General features: G+C 51.8%; 3 protein-coding genes across 9 annotated transcripts; 2 read left to right on the top strand and 1 right to left on the bottom strand.

Moving 5' to 3' along the window:
• Positions 1-6,433: 6,433 nt before the first annotated feature.
• Positions 6,434-9,083, top strand: LOC111535936 (heat shock transcription factor, X-linked member 3). The gene is made up of 3 exons (XM_023202182.3): positions 6,434-6,630; positions 6,945-7,913; positions 8,381-9,083. The coding sequence occupies exons 2-3, from the start codon at positions 7,434-7,436 to the stop codon at positions 8,963-8,965; spliced, it is 1,065 nt and encodes a 354-aa protein (XP_023057950.2). The 5' UTR covers positions 6,434-6,630; positions 6,945-7,433; the 3' UTR covers positions 8,966-9,083.
• Positions 9,084-9,991: 908 nt separating this feature from the next.
• EOLA1 (endothelium and lymphocyte associated ASCH domain 1) lies at positions 9,992-15,751 on the bottom strand. Its single transcript, XM_026451924.1, has 6 exons — positions 15,748-15,751; positions 15,453-15,670; positions 14,619-14,685; positions 11,754-11,886; positions 11,423-11,652; positions 9,992-10,562 (listed from the first exon to the last, which is right to left on the bottom strand). The coding sequence occupies exons 1-6, from the start codon at positions 15,749-15,751 to the stop codon at positions 10,339-10,341; spliced, it is 876 nt and encodes a 291-aa protein (XP_026307709.1). The 3' UTR covers positions 9,992-10,338.
• LOC111533776 lies at positions 15,637-18,659 on the top strand. 7 transcript variants are annotated; one of them, XR_004229237.1, is made up of 6 exons: positions 15,783-15,982; positions 16,485-16,523; positions 16,654-16,836; positions 17,390-17,447; positions 17,788-17,933; positions 18,050-18,659. XR_004229237.1 is itself a non-coding variant. In XM_026451925.2 (3 exons), exons 1-3 carry the CDS (start codon positions 15,750-15,752, stop codon positions 17,884-17,886), a joined length of 390 nt encoding a protein of 129 aa, XP_026307710.1. In that variant the 5' UTR covers positions 15,637-15,749; the 3' UTR covers positions 17,887-18,659. The 7 variants fall into 7 exon arrangements, 1 of the variants encoding a protein (XP_026307710.1); XR_004229238.1 differs by having other exon boundaries at positions 18,053-18,659; XR_003308368.1 differs by having other exon boundaries at positions 17,788-18,659.
• The last annotated feature ends 6 nt before the right edge of the window (positions 18,660-18,665 follow it).

An 18,665-nucleotide genomic window follows, 5' to 3' on the forward strand; every position in this document is an offset into this window, starting at 1 on the left:
GGCATAGTGTCCTGCCTTGCCGCACTTATAGCAGGCAGGCTCCTTTTGTAGCCTTGGAGTCTGCGGAGTATGTGCTCTCTGGCCTGGGGTTACGACTGGGCTGTAAAGCCGCTGCTAAGAGCTGTAACTTCTGTTCAAGGCAAGCCTGCCGTCTCCTCTCTGGAGTTATAGACCTTAAGGGCTAATTTAACTAGGTCTTGTATTGGTGTCTGAGGACCATCCTCTACCTTTTGAAGTTTTTACGAATGTCAGGAGCTGATTGAGAAATGAAATAAGATGCCAAAATGGTGGCCCCTGTGGGGGAGGCCGGATCTAACCGGGTATACTGGGTTAGAACCTCAGTCAGTTTAGGGTAGAGGTTAGGATAACCTGGAGGTCATGCCAAGTTAAGTCATAGGCCTGACAAAGGTGTCTAAATTCCTTTATGTATATGGTAGGATTAGCTGAGAAATCACCTAAACGCTTCTCAATTTTGGAAAGATCGGCCAATGAAAAAGGGACATGTACTCTGACTACCCCCTCCGCCCCAGCTACCTCTCGCAAAGGTGCTAACACTGTAGAGGGTGTGGGCAGAGATAGGGGACTCAAGACAGCCAGTTGGGGGCCCCGAAGGAGGCATGGGACCGAGTGGATTACTAGTAGATAAGGAGGAGGAAGGAGGAGTCTGGGCAGGAAGGGAGGGGGTGGAGAGAAGGAGGAGTATAGGGACGAGAGCTTAAGGCCCAAAAGCCTTGTACGTAATTAATTTCGGACCACTTGCCTAGCCGCTGGCAGAAATTGCTGAGGTCGATCACGCCACAGTGGAAAGGAAAATTAACCACTTCCTCCTAAGGTCTTGTTCAAGCTGTAAGGTTTTTAAATTGGCTAGGAGGCACCCTAAGGGGGTGCTCTTTGGAAATTTGGACTGGGGGGGTTTCCCGTTTGTTTCCTCTTTACTTACACAATGGACACAATGGAAATGGAAGTGGATCTCTGCCTGGCTTCAAAGTGTCCTTTGGAACCAGCAGAGACAGACTGGAGGCTCATGGAGCCAAAGTGGAGATTACCTTCAGGCAGACGTCTCCGTCCTGAATGGGTCTCCCGAGCCACTTGGTGGCTCAAAAGTGGGCCTCGGACCTGCGCAGGATTTCTGGCCGAGGGAGGTAAAGAGGAGACAAGGGCACTTACCTCAGAGAGGCCTGTGCTCTTTGGAAATTTGGACTGGGGGTTTCCCGTTTGTTTCCTCTTTACTTACACAATGGACACAATGGAAATGGAAGTGGATCTCTGCCTGGCTTCAAAGCATCCTTTGGAACCAGCAGAGACAGACTGGAGGCTCATGGAGCCAAAGTGGAGATTACCTTCAGGCGGACGTCTCCATCCTGAATGGGTCTCCCGAGCCACTTGGTGGCTCAAAATGGACCTCGGACCTGCGCAGGATTTTGGCCGAGGGAGGTAAAGAGGAGACAAGGGCACTTACCCCAGAGAGGCCATGAGAGTGAGGGAAGCAGGTCTCAGGTCCTGATCTGTCTGCGGTGTGGAAGCAGAAGGAGGTTCCTCAATCCCTAGAGGCCTGAGGAGGGGTCTCCTCCCGGGTCTTCGGCACCAACTGATTTGTTTTTCTAAGACCACCAGAGCGAGTGCAAAAGAACCAGCGGGTAGGCAAGTGTAGGAGCAAAACTGCACATTTATTTTTGGTCACTTAAGGTGTGCGGGAGAGGTCTATCGGCCTCCGGCAAAGGAGGCCGGCAGAGTCCCCAGGTGGGGCTCTCGGACGGAGTTCCTGCAGTCCCCACATCCCGACAGGAGTGGGGCTGGGAAGTCCGCGTGGCTCACTGGCCAAGAGTGGCTTTTCTAGGAGTGGGAGGGCAATAGGCGGGGCACGGGCGTGTCGGGGGGGGGCGTTCCGCAGGTGCGACCAGGTAAATCTTGGTCTCTTCGGATTGACGTCACCTGGCGCATGCCCAGTTGATCTGCACCTTCCCGGGCGCCGGCTGCATTGTTGCGTGCGCGGGAAGAGTTGGTGGTGAAGAAGAACCCGGAAGTGCACCATCTTGCCTCCGTTCGTCCAAACAATAACAAGGATGACCTTTGCCAGTAAATTCCTCATTTCCATCTGAGACCTCATCAGGCTGGCCTTCATTGTCCATATTTCTGCAGCAATTTGGTCAAAACCACTTAACAAGTTTCCAATAAGTTTGAAACATTCCTGCATCTTCCTTTTTCTGAGATCTCCAAACTCTTCCAACCTCTGCCCATTACCCAGTTCCAAAGCTGCTTTCACATCTTCAGATATCTTTATAGCATCACCCAACTCCTGTACCAATTTTATATGTTAGTCAGTTTTGCATTGCTATAAAGGAATACCTGAGGCTAGGTAATTTATAAAGAAAAACGTTTATTTTGGCTCATGGTTCTTCAGGGTGTACAGAAGGCATGGCACCGGTATCTGCTTCTGGTAAGGGCTCAGGAAGCTTCCAGTCATGGCAGAAGGCAAATGGGTAATCAGCATATCACATGGCAAGAGAGAGAACAAGGAGCTGCCAGGCTTTTTTAAGCAACCGGATCTCATGTGAACTTAGAGAGTGAGAATGTAAGGTTAGCAAAGAGAAAGGACGAGAGAGACAGAGAGCCCCAAGTTCAGGCAAGCCTTTATTAACCTGCCAGCTGCCCCCATAACAGTCAAGGAAAGCAGCTCCAAGCTTACAGAATGAGGGAGTTACACTGGGGCAGGGAGTTTGAGGGAGTCCTTTGGTATGGCTGCATCCCGGGGTTGTTTGCTGGTTAATTCTGCCACATAATCACCTTGTGATGTTTATGGTACTGGAGGATGTAGGTAAAGTTTGTTTATGCTTCCCATAACCTCCCCCTGTTCAGTCTGGATGGTTTGTAATTGGGGTTTGCTTTATCGCTCAAGGCCTGATAGGTAAAGTCTATCAGGCTGGCTTCACTGCGGTGCCTAGATAAGGACTTAGAAATGTAAAAAGGTTTGGGGAAAGGGTGGGCAGCACAGAGAGGTCAAGGAGAGCATCAAACCATTTATGAGAGATCCACCTCTATGACCCAAACACCTCCCACTAAACCCACCTCCAACACTGAAGGTCACATTTCAACATGAGATTTGGAGGGACAAAACAGCCAAACCATATCAATGACTAATATGCCCTTTGTTTTCTGTTTTTGCTTTCTTCAGCCATTTTCTGCTTAAAAAGTCAAGTTCTGCTCAGATCATTGGAACACTCACTGTACTTGAGTAAGGTTGTAAGTCTGAGAGTCTGATCATGTGGGCCTATTCTGGCCCTGTTGCTTCCTCACTGCGGAACCTGCACCATGGCTCAACCCCTCCATGGCCTAGCTTGGCTCATTGGAGAAATGGGCTCATTCCTAATACCCACTCAACAGATGGGTGTGCACAGTAAATGACACAGATTAGCAGAACACTTAGCACAACTCATTGACTATGAGTTGTCCAGGTCATTGGCGTTTTGAACAAAGAATTGAACAAAATGCACAAAGTAGCAGAGGAATGAAATGTAGCAACAAAGCAGTGAAAGCAGGAATTAATTAAAGCGAGGAAGCCCTCCGCAGGGTGGGAGTAGGTTTGAGCAAGTGGCTCAAGGGCCCAGTTACAAAGTTTTCTGGGCTTTAAGTACCCCATTTGAGGTTCTTAATGACTATTCCTTATCTGGATGAAGGATTTGGCCTGTGGCTAATTAAAGGCTGAAGTGAACTGGCACCCTATGCAGATGAAGGGATGGTCCCGGCTTGGTCCACGGTCAACAAGGCACTCTACCCTCCCTTTCCATCTGAGATGTGGTGAATGAGGGATGGTCGTAGGGAGAGTAGCCTCTGATCCTTTGTTACTCAGCATGGTTTTTATCTTTTGGTTTAGCTTTAGGAAGTTTGTGCTAATTGGCCTTAGGTTTCCTGCCCCCAGACCCAGGTATTTTCCTTTTGATCCAGCTTTGGGAAGTCAGAGTGAATTGGCCTTAGACTTCCTACCCCCAGACCCTAGTGTTTTCTCTTTTAGGAAGTCAGCACAGATTGGCCTTAAGTTCCCTGTTTCTAGACCCTATTTTCCTGTCTCAGTAGGAGCTCACAATAATTGCCCTGTTATCACTGTTCTAATGTAGAACCAAGGATGCTAAACCCCACTGAGCTGGTGACATAGAACTTTCTTCATCCAACCTGTATTGAGGGCTACATTTGCACTGTGGTCTTGGCCATCCTCATGGGCCTCTTAGTCCAGAGGGGAGACAGCCCATCAACATGCCTAACCTCACAGGAGTTCAGGATCCACCCAACCAATGGTGGAGAGCTGTGCTGGGCCAGCCCCTGGGAATAAGCCTTGCCAGCTGACCTCATGGAGTGACCTGGACCCTGACAAGCTGAGTGACTTCTGGGTTGAAAAGGGCGTTCCTATAGGGGAGGAAGCACAAGCACCCTCACCAGCAAGGAAGTTCAGTGTGCTCAGAAAACAGCACCAGAGGGAACCAGAGGTTGAGAGTTGTCTTACCCAGGACCCAGCATCAAGCAAATGCTGAGTGAAGGAGGGTTAAGGGCGGGTGGCATGGTGGATACCTGAGTGTGTGAGAAAGAGGAGCCCAGTGGCTAACGAGGCTGGGAAAGGAAGGCCTTGGAGGTGTGAGGAGGTGGTGCCTAAGCAACTGACAAGTTTCGAGCCACAGTTTAGAAAGACTCCTCTGGAGTGGGATGAACCAACTGCAGGGACACATCCTGGAGCCCGGGAGAGATCAGCAAGGAAGAAGATACTGAGAGGCCAGGGGGAGGATGAGGAGGGCCTGGGGGATCATGTGACAGGCAAGGCCTACACAGTGAGTCTTGGCCTGTGGCTGGCCTCATGCCTTGGGGCCCCACTGTCAAGAGCTCAGCACTGTTCTTGATTGCTGCACAGCTACAAAGAAGCTGCAGCGAGTCAGCACTGAGACCGCTTTCCACAGGGCCACTGGTCCTCATACCACAGTCAGTTGTGCTCTGCTTGGGTCGCCTGACCATGATGTTTTCATTCATAAAGCAGCAACACAGAGGGTCCATTGGAGCATGGAAGAGAAGACCAACCATTTTCCTCAAAGGGGCTTGCAGGTGGCAGGTGTCTCATAAAGAATGTCCGAATGGTTGCTGAAGGTTGCAGAGCTGATCTTTGGGGACTGAGCAGGCTTAGCTGGAGGAGGCTGGTTTTCCCACCATGCCTCTTCTTGACTAGACTTAAGTCAGTGCCCTGAATATTCCCTCCAGGAGACAAGAGGAGTTTGATGTCTTAGACTCATAATCCCAGTGGACATTCTGTGACTTAAAACAAAGGAGAATGGTAGCTAATGGTCCTATAGAAGCCACATGACGTGGTGTGACTAAATCAAATCAATACCAGCTCTTGGCTGAATGCCACTGTGTAGTTTCCCTAGCCATTTTCTTCATGATCGTTCCCCTCCCACCCAATGGCTAAAAGCCTTTATATAAGTAATCAGCAGAGTTCATAAGTTCGCAAAAGCCACAACAAAATGTCATTCTCAGTCTTAAGAATTCCCCTATGAAAAAGCACTTGGGTATGTAAGTGAAAGATGTCAGCTGTGTAACTGAATACTCAAGGATCCTCATTTAGCGATGTCACCAAAGGCCTCTATTTTAATATTTAGCCTCAGAGTGCGTGTGCCTACAGGTTACACTGAGTCCTTGAACAAAACCTTTGTAAACCTGTTTAAAAAGCTTGATGACCATGAACCAAGCCTGCATCCAGGCATGGGGGGCACCATGAAGGATTAGAGAGCCCTGACATTGAAAAGCACCTTGGAAGAGCCTCTTCCAACCCTCTTCGCACTCAGGGCCGACCCTGAGTGGGCAAAGGGTGCTACTCAGTGGGACAAGGACCCAGGGTCCTTTCAGCCTGGGGCCTTTCCACTGTACCACTCTGTCTCCCTATACAGAGTGAACACTAAGAACAAAGTTGTCTTTAATGGCTAGAGAAAATGTATCACCAGAAAGACTGTTGTATCCTCTCATCTGGGGTTGAAGATGACTTTCATTTGGGCTTTCTCCCTCCTCCTGCCCACCCCAACACACACTCATACGCTCATCTGTTTTCAAATACACAATGATGGCACTTTTGTGCTGGATTACTTTAATCAGGTCTAACTAGAGAAGCAGAAACTTTTCTTAGGCTAGTTTGTGTAAAGCAGGTCTCAGAAATGAACATGTCTTGAGCAATGAAAACAGTACTTATAGGCAAGAATAGAAACTAAAGGTAATCTCCTGTTGTGATCTGCAAGAGGGTGAGATGCAGGGGCAAGCAGAGCTCCACAGGGGACTCCAAAGCACAGCTGAGGATGTGGCCATCCAACCACAAATGGTGCTCTGGGTAACATAGTGGTAGAGGAGTGAGGGGAGTGCTCCCAACAAGCTCAGGCACAGCACCACTCTGGGGACAACTCGACCAAATGGAATAAGGAACACTTCATCTGGGCCCACTGGAGCACATCCCACCGACCAATAGCAGTAGCTGGAAGAGACCAAAGCGGGAAGGAGATGGGGGGCTGGAAAATGGGGTGCTACCAATCCAGAATAGGCCAAACAGTCTGGTAGGGACCACCATCTCCTGGAAGGCACAGTCACCTGTGAGGGACCCGTCTGACTCAGGCAGTCTTTTTTTTTTTTTTCTTGTGCGACAGAGTCTTGCTCTGTCGCCCAGGCTGGAGTGCAGTGGTGCAATCTCAGCTCACTGCAAGCTCCGCCTCCCAGGTTCACACCATTCTCCTGCCTCAGCCTCCCGACTAGCTAGGACTACAGGCGCCCGCCACCACGCCCCGCTAATTTTTTTGTATTTTTAGTAGAGACAGGGTTTCACTGTGTTAGCCAGGATGGTCTCGATCTCCTGACTTCGTGATCCGCCCACCTTGGCCTCCCAAAGTGCTGCGATTACAGGCATGAGCCACCGTGCCTGGCTGACTCAGGTAGTCTTGGGGAAACCCAAGCTAGAGCTAACTGGAGGCTGGCCCTTGAGCAAATCAGAGAGACCAGCAACAGACCTGCCCTGTCTTCAGGGTTGGGAGTGGCCATAGAGCCATGGTTTCTCAGCTTATCTGGGGCCTGGCCCTATGACACAATGTGACTGTCAGAAGATGGGAGACTTTTCTGGGAACTTGAACCATGCTTGTTTATACTTTTAGAAAAAGGAGAAGCTGAAGGCCATGCCACCTGTCTACTCCCCCAACACCTGGCCAGGGCCCCCTCTCCAGATTGGCTGAGAGCCACCTTTGTGACATCGTGTGACAAATACGGCAGATGGTGAGTTAAGCCGCTGGTTGCCCCAATACCGAGACTCTAGAATTTTGTGGACGGTATTTATTGGGCACGCCTACTCTGACTGAAGGCATTTTGGACTTGCTAGGACAGTGATAAGGGTCTAGGGTACAAAATGCTCCTGATTCTGGTGTAGCTCCATGGCGAGTCAGAACACTGAACAGGAATACGAAGACAAGCTGGCCCCGTCTGTTGGTGGAGAGCCGACCAGTGTGGGGGACCCATTTAGTTCTTCACCCGATCCAAATCCAGATTCCAGTGAGGTTTTATACAGACATGAGGACCACGCCATGAGCCAAGATCCAGGCTCCCAAGTTAACTCACCACCAGAAGACCGAAACCAATGCGTGGTCAACACGGAAGACAACCACAACCTTTTTAGGCTCTCCTTCCCAAGAAAGCTTTGGATGATCGTGGAGGAAGAAACATTCAAGTCTGTGAGCTGGAACGATGATGGAGACGCCGTGATCATCGAGAAGGATCTCTTCCAGAGGGAAGTTCTTCAACGGAGAGGTGCAGAGAGGATCTTCGAAACAGACAGCTTGAAGAGTTTCATTCGCCAAATGAACCTCTATGGATTCTGCAAAACACGCCCAAGCAAAGGAAACAAGAAAATGATGGTAAAGTAGAAAGCATTTCTGTAATTTCTGTGATCCCTTTTCTCTCCTTCTCAAACATATCTTCATAGGACACCAATATAAATAATATACCGTAAGAGCTTAAGTATCAAAGATAGCATTTTAAAATATAAAATATTGTTTATTGAAAGATGAAAAGTACAGAACTTAAAAAGTATGGATTTTGCTTAAACTACAACCCCCTTAGAGATAATATAAGCACCATATTATGCAGACCTACATATTACTTCTAAGGGGGTTGCAGTTTAATATCAAAATCCATGTTATTTATATATTACTGCCTTGACCTATGAATTGTTTATCTCCAGTCAGGTCATGAGGTAGGGCATAACCACACTTGCTGCCACTTAAAGCATTCTTTTCTCCATTGCAGAACAAAATCATAATTTTGAGAGGTGGGAAAGGAATAATTTATTCCTGAACAACTAACATGTTTCATTTTGTTTCAGATCTACCGCAACTCCAATTTTCAGAGAGACAAGCCCAGGCTCCTGGAGAATATCCAGAGAAAAGATGACCTCAGAAACATGGCTCAGCAAGCAACCTGTGTCCCAACTCCAAAGAGAAAGAAGCTGGTAGCTACAAGACGCTCCCAACGTATCTATCACATCAATGCCAAGAAAGAAGCCATCAAAATGTGTCAGCGGAGAGCCCCCAATGTTCAGGGACCCAGTGGCAGTCAGTCCTTCATGTTCTCTGGCATGTGGTCCAAGAACAGTATCACTGGGCATCCCCTGGGAAATAGGCCCCCTCAGGAACCAAATGGCCCAAGTTGGGAGGGCACCTCTGGGAATGTCACATTTGCATCTTCGGCTACTGCCTGGATGGAAGGCACAGGGCAAGTGCCTAATAGCCCGGTTTACTCAGATAATGGTAGTATATTGTCTTTGTACGATATCTGTTACTCCATTCTGTTGGCCACCCTCTCAGTCATGTCTCCAAATGAGCCCTCTGACAATGAAGAGGAGCAGGAAGGCTCCTCAGATTACAAGTGTAGATTCTGTGAACAGTTCAGAAACAATGCAAGTCCGTGAACTCACAGGCCACTAATGACCGATAAAAGTTGCCATTTGCTAATGAGAAACACATTTTTGGTCTTAATAAAGGAAAACAAAATTCCATGGAAATAAATAACAAACAATTTAAATGAGACCTGTTGTCTGTGTTCTTTTTAACCTTCTATATTATACACATCTCATTGGCACAAGCCAGGGGAGGCTGGAAATCCTGTCCAAGACAGGTTTTGGTCCCCACTGTCCTCGTTTATTTGAAGAAGCAGCATTTTCACACACTCAGCAAAGGATATTGCTAGAAGTGTCGAGGCCAAGCCCAGGAAGACCTGGTCCCCTGAGATTGGCCTGCTAGTCAGGAGAAAGAATAGACTCACTCCTGATTCTGGCAGTATCTTCCTGTATCTTCAAACAGGAGATTGTTTCCTCATGGGTCCCTCCCAATGTTGCCAGGAAGTGTCTGATCAGCAGCTCAGCACCCCTAGCCTAGCATCCAGGGGCCTCCAAAGAGGTCCACTTGAAAGTCAGGCCACCCCATCTGCCATGGGATGTACGACCACCATAACATCCTGGCTCAGAAGAGAAGGGCCATTGCAGTCAACACTTAGGGGGAAATGCCCATCATCTAGAAACTTTGCTAAATCACCAACTTCCGATCTAAGAGCGAGATAGTTGACTACAAAATAAAAATAAAACAACACTACTGATCACATTTCCAAGTTAACCTCACTCTACCAGAGCTGTATTTTGGACATATTGCTAGGATAGGAAGTAGCTATGTGATGCAGGTGACACACATGCTTCAGAAACCGACAGATACTTTCACAACACAGTGAGAGTAACCTGAAAGGACAGAGAGCTGCTCTAAGTCTGAGGCCCTCTTCATCCTGGTTGAGTCGGTTGATTAATGGCTAGTCACTACCAGGCAAACATTCAGTGCCAGGTCTCAGACTTTCTGCAATGTCTCCTGGATGCCAGTTATACATTTGATGAGTTTTGACCAGAACAAATCAGAGGAAAACATAGAACGAAGTCTCAAACACTAACCCGTCATCTACAACACATTTATTTACACAATCCAGAAACTAGCAGGACCCAAATTAGCAGCAGTGCCGAGACATTTACTGGCAGCTTTTCCTTCTACCCAAAGGTCAAAGTACTTGAGACATTGCCTGTGTGCCTAAAAAGGCATCACACAAGGAAAGCCCCTCCCGCTGCTTCCTTCATCTGAATAAAGAAACCTGTTTACATGCACAGTGCTTAGTGGGTGGGACTCTCCAAAGCAGTGGAAATTCAGATTTAACCTAATGTATATACGTCTGCGTCAGGATGGTGAATTGAAGGTGTCATGATTTAGCTGGTTTCTCTGGAACATTCCTCTCAGGAGCCCACACTTGTCACACTTCATGGCCCGAAGGGATCAGGTGCTCTGGGATGTCTACCTGGAATACATCTTTGCCTCCTTTCCTAGGTATGGGCTCCAGTAACCACCTGGGGTTTGAAATCACAGTCAGGTACTTCTGCTTCAGGTTGGTCAGTACAGCTTGATTCTCTAGTTCCACAACCTCATCGGGAGTTAAGTCTTCGGGGCATTGCAAAGTTTCCCCAATGTCAATGAGTCCTGTACACAAAGAGAGATACACATGAATGCCTTTCACTTCCATAGCCCAAGGCCTGCCCATGTGACAACACGGTTACTCAAAGTGACAACCAGAGAGTAAGGTGACATCAGCAAAATGACAAGAAGGGAGTCAAGTCCTTCTTCCATAGCTTTGATAACGAGCCAAACCCGATTCAGGAAATGCTGGGAGAGGCGGGGGAGGGCTCCAGAAAGGCAGAGGAGAGGGCCTTGTCCTCGACGAAGCCACACAAGTAAGAGGCAGGTCCAAGCCAGACTTCCGAGGGCAGCGGTTGCAGATTGGAAGGGCACCAGCCACTGCCTGGGAAGCTACAGGTGATGCCTGCACAGGTCACCAGGGGACAGATGCTGTTGTCAGGCCTCAGTCACCTAGAGGTTAGGGGACTTGCCCAGGGTGCCGCGAGTGGTGGGGCTGGGGCAGGCTCGTGAAGCCAGGCAGGCAGCCCAACTCTAGAGGCCACCTGACCCATTCGGTGGGCTGGGCTGCTTTTCATGGTCTCTGCCACACATGTGCACTCACACATGTATGCACACACACACATACACACACAGCCAAACACCACAAGCACCACATGCACATGGACCTGACCTGGTTTCTCACTGAGATCAGAAACAGGAACTGAGGCCCAGAGTGGAGAAATGATTTACCAGAGCTCACGGAAGCTAGGCCTGCCAACCCCCAGCCCAGGGCCCTTGCCGTCCCTTTGAAGGTGTGCTGCCAAAGGAAACTGTGGTATACATGCCAATCAGTTCAGACGACAACAAAAGTCCCCAAACTCCCAAGCAAGATCTTGGGTGGCAACTCTAGGCGTTGTCTGCACATTTGGCACATCGTCACTTACCCGCTATCACTCCTCGACCAAACTTTTCCCCTTTCCTGAGCAAAGCCTGAATCTGAGCAGGAGTCATCCCCAGCCTCTCCACCAGCAGCTCCTGCCAGGCATCGTCATCCCAGTCCCTGTGAGCAATGTGGATGGCGATGGTACGGTTCCGCTGGCTGCTCAGCAGGGAACGCCAGCGCGTCTCCACAGTCTTGACTCCATCTTCGCAAGTGCCCCGGGCCTCCTGTGGCCTGCAGAAGCACAGAAGCGCGTCACATGCCAGCCCTCCAAGCTCACGGGCAGTGGCCTGACTTTCCCCCCGTGTCTCTCAGGTGGCCTAAATCCCACTGACCCTGATGGTCCGCTGCTTCCGTCTGTCACTGATGTCCCGAGCCACGGCAGGTCCAAGGGAAGGGGCTGGGAGTCGGCTGACTCAGGTTCATCCCACAGAGTCTCTGGGGTGGTCTGGAGTAGGGCGGAGACAGCTAGAGAAAGGCACAGGCAGGATAGCATGTGGTCAGTGCTATGACAGAGGGCCTCCTGCGTGTGTGGCTTGGGAGAGGGTCCCCTCCTCCTGCATGAAGGACAGCCCTGTGCCTCGGAAGGAGCCCTGGGCTTGAAGCCAGAACCTCAGCCCAGTCATAGACTCTTGAGATGCCTCAGTTTCCACATGGCTGTGAGGATGGCAGACAAGGCACGAAGAGCACCCAGCCCAGTACTTGGCACCTAAGAGAACACTTACAAATAGTGGCTCCCCTCGCCCCTCACCGTCGTCACCATCATCAGGCCTGTGGCTCCGCCCCATGGCCCTGAACTCCACCCTTGAGCCGCCCCCCTCCATTCTGGTTACTATCTCTCTGTCCTTCCTTTCAGCACATAAACTCGACCTCTAATACATTCTATGATTTTAAGAAAATACACCCACCCTCATGAGACAAAGCCTTGACAGGACCAAAGCTGCCTGGCAGTCACTCCTTTCCCAATCTGCAGTGCAGCCTTCTGAGCGCCAGGATCTCCCGCCTCTGGGGTGAGCTGCCCCAGCCAAGCCGGTTGCCTGCTGTGCTCTGGACCCTGCTCCTCTGGCTCACTCCGGGCCCTGGGTGCCACCAGCCACCATCTATGCTTGCTGAGCATCCCTACTCTGAGCACACGCACGCCTCCTGCTCTGCCTCCCTTCTCTTAAACCCTGAACAGCCGAGACCTCAGAAAAGCTGTCTACATGCACAGTCTCTACTTCCTCTCTGAACCTCCTGCCCCCCCCCCCCCCCCTCTCCCCTTATTCCCCCCCCCTCCACCCACTCCACTGACTGACCTATCCCCACAAGCACCCACGGCCGGCCTCGTGCCAGTCCTGTCTTCATCTTATTCCATGCTCGGCAGCCCCAGCAGGGCTGAGCACACCCCTTCCCTCCTTCTGGGACCCCCACATTGCTCACCAGCCTGCTCTGAATCCCGTGGTGCAGGGCCACGCCCCTTCAGACTCAGCCTTAGGTGGACAGGTCTGTACATACTCAGGACCCCAACCACCACCACCAAGTCTACCTCCCTTCCACTGTGAGTGGTATCACCAGCTACGCAGTGTTCCTGCCCCAGACCTAGCTGCTCTCTGCCCTCCCTCTCTGCGGCCCACATCCCGTGGCACTGTGTCCAAAACCGACACTGAATCTGATCCCTTTCCATAATCTCTATGGCCACAATCCCAATCCAATCCCCTAAAACCCCCTGCCTTCTGAAGAAGTCTCCTGATAGCACCCCCAGCCCCGCCTCAGCCCTTGTCCTCTGTAATCTTGTGACCACACTGCCATCAGAATGATCTTGGTACAGGGACAATGAGATTATGTCACTCCTCTACTGAAAGCTTTCAAGGGCTCCCTGCCCCAACTAGAACAGAATCTACACTTCCTCTCAGGGCACTCAAGGTCCCTCCTGATCTGCCTTCCTACCCCAGCCATGTCCTCTCCTCTCCCCTTTATTCACCACCCTGCAGCCACAGGGGCCTTCCATCCCCTGAGGGAACATGCCAAGCTTGTTTCTACCTCAGGGCCTTTGTCAGTTCTGATGGGTTGCATTGTGTCTTCTTAAAACGCATATGTTGAAGTCCTAAACCTCAAAATGTGGCCTTATATATAAAGACAGAGTCATTACAGAGGCAATCAAGTGAGACTGAAGCCATTAGGGTGGACCCACGTCCAATGTGGCTGGCGTCCGTATGAAAACGGGGATTTCAGAGACAGTCATGCACACAGGGAGAACACCATGAGAAGATGAAGGCAGAGATAAGGGAGATGCTTCTACAAGCCAATGAGTGCCAAAGATTGCCGGCTAGCCGCCTGCAGCTAAGAGATAGGGACAGACCAGACTGTCTTCCACAGCCCACAGAACAAACCTGGCCAACACTTTGATTTCAGACTTCCATCCTCCAGAACAATGATTGTCTGTTGTTTAAGCCAGCCCCTTTATGGTCCTTTGCTTCAGCCATCTTGGCAAACTGCTGTTCCCAACACATCTCCACAGGATAGGGCATGAGTTTTCCATTTGACAGCACATCAAGTCCATTCTTTCCACCTGACAATCTTCATCTACCTTGTTTTACACTGCCTGTGTGATATCTCACTGTTGGCCATCTCATAATTTGCCTGACCATTCCTCCACTGATGCAGAGTTACAAGCTGCTCCCCACTTTTGCTACTAGAAATGACATTACCTCTAACACTTGCTGTGTGAAGACATGCTGAAGGGAATGCCTCGCCACCTGGCATGCCCATCTAAGATGCTGATATCTGCCAGCAAATGACTTTCCACAAAGACTCACCTGTGTACCCTCGACCAACCCATCCATGGCGCCATTTCCTCACACACTTGTGGCCCCTGAGCCTCATTATTCTCCTGATGGGTGACAAAACATCACCAGGTCCCAAAGTTCTGGATTACTTCTGACAGAGGCTGAATGTCCCCCACAAGGCCTGGCCACTTCCATCGGGATACATGGCTACAGTAAATGCCTCTTTTCTGCCGCCCAGTTTCTTAGCCAACCCTTTTCTCATCATCACCACAAAATCGGAACAAATGCAAACTGTGTGTGTGTGGAATTCCTAGTGGGAACTGATGTAACTGAAAAGGCAAGAAGGGGTTGAGTCCCCTCCTACCTGGTGCTGCAGGGAGTACCTGCTTTGCGCCCTGAGAGAAAGGGTAAGAAGGGGATTAAGTCCCCTCCTACCTGGTGCTGCAGGGAGTACCTCCTTTGCGCCCTGAGGGAGAAACACTCTTCCACTTAGCTTCTTTACCTGCACAACAAGGAAGATAAAGAGGAAAGGTCATTAAGTACAAGACAGCAAAGCTGGTTCATGGCCCGAAGAAGGTCATCTACTTAGCAGGCATTGGAAACCAAGAAGAGCTAGGAGGGCTGGTCTTATCAGTAACACACACGTGCACCTCACAGTTTGGTTCGGCTAATCACAGCAGCGGGACCCTCAGCACCTGTCTGGGTCAAGGACACAGGGTGCACCAGCCCGCAGAACAGAAAATCATTTCACCACGTTGAACAGCATTCCTGCAGCTGAGCACGCTCCATTTGAAGGGAGAAAAATGACACTTCCCCTCTCATTGTCGAGGGGCGAGGGTTTGGGGCTCTAAATCCCATTGTCCTCAGCTTAATTCTGGGTAGGTCACGCTGAGCACGGCGCCACAGGCCACAGAGCTGTGCACCGCCGGGCCTCGGGTCCAGGCGAGCTCACAGCAGAGGGGCCAATGGGAGGCAGGGAAGACCAGGCTGAGGTGGGGCCGCTGTGTGTGGAGCAGCACACGGGCTTTCTACTCGCAGACGCACGTCGCGGGTACACCTGCTTAGAAGGAGCGGAGCCAAGACCCTGGCAAGAGCAGGGGGCAGGAAAAGGAGCCTTGGTCGCGCCCCGCACGGGTTCCCAGTCCCACATCCAGGGAAACCCCAGCCCTCAGGTACGGTCCGCAAGAAGGCTGAGCACACAGGCTCCTGCATCATGGGCCCTGGCACCTGTCAGCCCCGGCAGGTCTCATGGCCTCCGGAACCACGGACCCTGCGAGTCGTGGGTGCCCAGGGCCGACTCCGGCTTTTCGCCACAGGGAAGAACAGTACTCCGCCTCCCCGAGACCCAGCGAGGCCACCGGAGCCAGGACAATGGGCTCCCAAACGAGGAGACGTGGGCCGCGGTGAGAAGAGGGAGCGCCTGGCCAGTGTCGAGGCTGCAAAGTCGCTGCCGCTAACTCCGGGAAACCGGTGGCCAGTGACAAGTGCTAGCGGTCCAAAACTACCGCTTTAATGCAGCTCCCGTCATCCCTTTCACGAAGAACGCACGAGGACACGTAATCACGCATGTACGCACACCACGCAAGAGGCACGTACTCAGCCATGCATATAGACAGCCAAGTCATTATGAATCTCGCATTCTCGAAGACACGCACTGACGACATCACGCACGTACGCACGCCCTGGCTGCTAGGAGACGCTATTCCCTTTACCAGGCCCTCATGCGCGCCAGCCAGCCAGGCCAAGGCCAGGGGAGCTCGAGACCGGCAACCTGGGCGAAGAACCGGAAGGAGGAAAAGGTACCGGAGGGAGGAAGAGTAAGGGGAAGGGCGGGACGAGGCCACCAGGCAGGAGTTTTGGGTCCAGAGCTGCTATACCAGCAGGGAGGAGCTGGGAGAAACTGCTGGGGAGTGGGTGAAGGCGGGGCTGAGAGGAGGAGGGTGGAGCTGGGGGAGGGGAAGGGCGGGACTGAGAGAAACAATTGGGGACGGTGTTGAGGGCGGGGCTAGGATAAGAGGTGTGGGTTGGGGCAGGGCCGGGCGGAGCTGAGAGAAACCACTGCGGGCAGGGCGGTGGGAGAGCTGAGGGAGGAGAGGCTGCAGAAGCTGCTCGCGGACTCCCGAGAACCAGCAGGGGGAGGCAGGAGTCCGCTGAGAGTAGGAGGGCGGGGGAGAAAGAAACCGCTGGGAGGGGCTGGGGGCGGGGCTTTGAAAGCAGCTGCGCGAGAAGCAGGGCGGAGCTGGGAGAAGCAGGGCGAGGCTGGGGTCCAGAGGGACCGTCTTTTTAACGCCTCTTTTGCAGGTGATGAGAAACATCCACACTCTTAATGTCTTGCCTCCTGTAAGTCGCCCGACACACAGCCCAACTTCCCTGGCACACTTGCTTTTCAAACTCTCTTCTCCCTCTCAGTCCGGGGCTCAGGTTCTGTAGTGCTGCCATGCTTTACTCCTCTGTCCCTCCCCTTATCTAGTCTCCCGCATTGACTTCATAACCAAGTTCTGGGTCCCTGCCTCTGGAGTACCTGATGAGACAAAACTGCTCCTCGTCCTGCATCCCCGCTGCTACTTCCAGAACTCGGGGCTCGTGGTCTGGAGCCTGCACTGTTCCATGAGCCTCCTGACCAACCTGGAAGGCTCTGTCTTTCCTCCCTCAGGTCTGTCGTCCACGTTCCATTGGCTCAGTTTCTAAGTCACAGATCTGTCCCCAACAATCCTCTAGTGAAAACGCGGCCGGGCCTTCTCAGGTTTAAGTCCTAACAGTTCAGGGAGTCGGCTCAGCTCTCCCCACCCTTAAGCCGAACACTCTTTGGGTTCACGCTGTGCTGTTTAGTCACTGGTCCCCACCAGCCTGCTGTTCCAGGTCTCCTTGCTTTGCACCGGCGGTTTCCCATGGCCTTGTCCTGCTGCACTCCTGGCCTCCTTCAAGGCACAACTTTAATGTCACCTTCACAGTCCCACCCCGAGTATTAGGGACTTTCGTCTCCAGCTCTGATAGCATTTTGTACATCCCCCATCCCCACCGCACATTAGGCTCTTGCAACCCCTGGTGGCAATTGCTCTGTAAGAGTCTGTGGCTGCCGCAGGGTCTCTTGAGTTCCTTGAAGGCAAGGCCAGTGTTTTACTCATTTCTGAAACTGGGTGCCCAGGGCACAGTATCTGCTTAGTAAGTGTTTAATCAGCAAAGGGCTGCTTTCTTGTTTTTTCTAGTGAGATGCACTTACTTCTTCCTGGAGAAGCCCGAGGAAGCAGGAATGCTGGAGATGAGGTGAGGAGGAGACGGTCCCTCTTTATGGGATGTAGGCCGTAGGGCTGCAGGGGACCTTCAGATCACCAGTTGCAATGCCTATGCATGCTAGCTAGCATCCCCTCCTGGGTTCCTCCCCCCCAAGAATGGTTGCCAGCTTCTGCCAAACACCCCAGAACCTGCTGGGGGTGGTTTCAAATCATGAGTGAGGATCCCCGGGATGGTGGGTTGCTGTTGCTCCTCCTGTGACCTCTTGTATGAAGAACTAGAACTTGCATAATGAGCTGGATAGTCACCGTGTGGCTGCTAGTGGGGAAGCCCGTGGTGGCCACATAAGAGCTCCCTTTTCCAACTCTCCCAGCTGCCCCTCACTCTCACTCCTGGGTGTGCTGGGCAGTGGGGTGCAATGCGCACGTGGGTGCACACTCTCCCTGGGCAGCATCGAGCAGCAGAGTTCTGATCTGTGGTCGGATGAGGAGAGGAAGTCCAAGTAAAGCAGCTGCAGCGGTGAGTGGGCCTAGGAAGAATGGCATCACCAGGCCAGGTAGGGATGCGGGTGGTGGTCAGCTATCCCTGAGAAAGGGACCAGAATGCACCTGAGTCTTGATTTTCATTCCCAATAGCAGGTCAGCACCAGACCCGAAAACGCTCTGATTTCTGCCCTCCACGCCACACTCTCTTCACCTGCTGCCTCCTCACTCCTCCCGTTAACAATGTCCTGGCAGGAACAAGACTTTCCCCTCCCTCTCTGCTTGTCTCTTAGCAGGTCAGGTCAGCCTTCACCTCCCCAGGCCCGTCCTGCTCCTGCCTTCCCCTGTGCGGCCCTCCGTGGATGCTCTGGAGCCCCAGGCAATAATCAGCCAACTGTGGGCATGGGGGGCCTTCTCGGGTTCTTTGCTGTGCTGCCATGAAACCGCTCTGCCTGGCTGCACCCCACTAGCTCACACTCAACTGACCCCAACTCCTGGGGCCGGGGGTGTGTCTCCTCAAGGTCTGCTTTCTTCTTCAGGCCTTGCTTGCATGCCCGTTGTGCCACACGTTGTGTCTCTTTTAGGAAATCCTTGTCTTTTCCAAAGATCCTGCTTTGCAGCTGACCGTACCCGCTGCCTGTCTCTGCCAGGATACTGCCTTCTTCCTGAAACTACAGCCCCACTCAGGTCTTCCTTCCATCCTAATCCCTGGGGAGCCCCCTGCAGAGCTCCCTGTCCATCCCAGTGGCCTTCTGAGCCTTGCCTCCCC

The sequence above is a fragment of the Piliocolobus tephrosceles genome, chromosome 12 (assembly GCF_002776525.5).
Source record: "Piliocolobus tephrosceles isolate RC106 chromosome 12, ASM277652v3, whole genome shotgun sequence".
Taxonomy (NCBI): Eukaryota; Metazoa; Chordata; class Mammalia; order Primates; family Cercopithecidae; genus Piliocolobus; species Piliocolobus tephrosceles.

What these genes read in the sequence shown, in the direction of transcription:
- LOC111533776 (XM_026451925.2), top strand. Translation starts at nt 15,750, where the DNA reads ATGTACGCACACCACGCAAGAGGCACGTACTCAGCCATGCATATAGAC. An exon ending in AGAACCGGAAGGAGGAAAAG is followed by an intron (nt 15,983 to 17,389) that starts GTACCGGAGGGA and finishes TGTTTTTTCTAG; the next exon opens with TGAGATGCACTTACTTCTTC. An exon ending in GCAGGAATGCTGGAGATGAG is followed by an intron (nt 17,448 to 17,787) that starts GTGAGGAGGAGA and finishes CAACTCTCCCAG; the next exon opens with CTGCCCCTCACTCTCACTCC.
- LOC111535936 (XM_023202182.3), top strand. Translation starts at nt 7,434, where the DNA reads ATGGCGAGTCAGAACACTGAACAGGAATACGAAGACAAGCTGGCCCCG. An exon ending in AAGGAAACAAGAAAATGATG is followed by an intron (nt 7,914 to 8,380) that starts GTAAAGTAGAAA and finishes ATTTTGTTTCAG; the next exon opens with ATCTACCGCAACTCCAATTT.
- EOLA1 (XM_026451924.1), bottom strand. An exon ending in GGAAGCAGCGGACCATCAGG is followed by an intron (nt 11,653 to 11,753) that starts GTCAGTGGGATT and finishes GTGCTTCTGCAG; the next exon opens with GCCACAGGAGGCCCGGGGCA. An exon ending in TGGTCGAGGAGTGATAGCGG is followed by an intron (nt 10,563 to 11,422) that starts GTAAGTGACGAT and finishes CTTTGTGTACAG; the next exon opens with GACTCATTGACATTGGGGAA.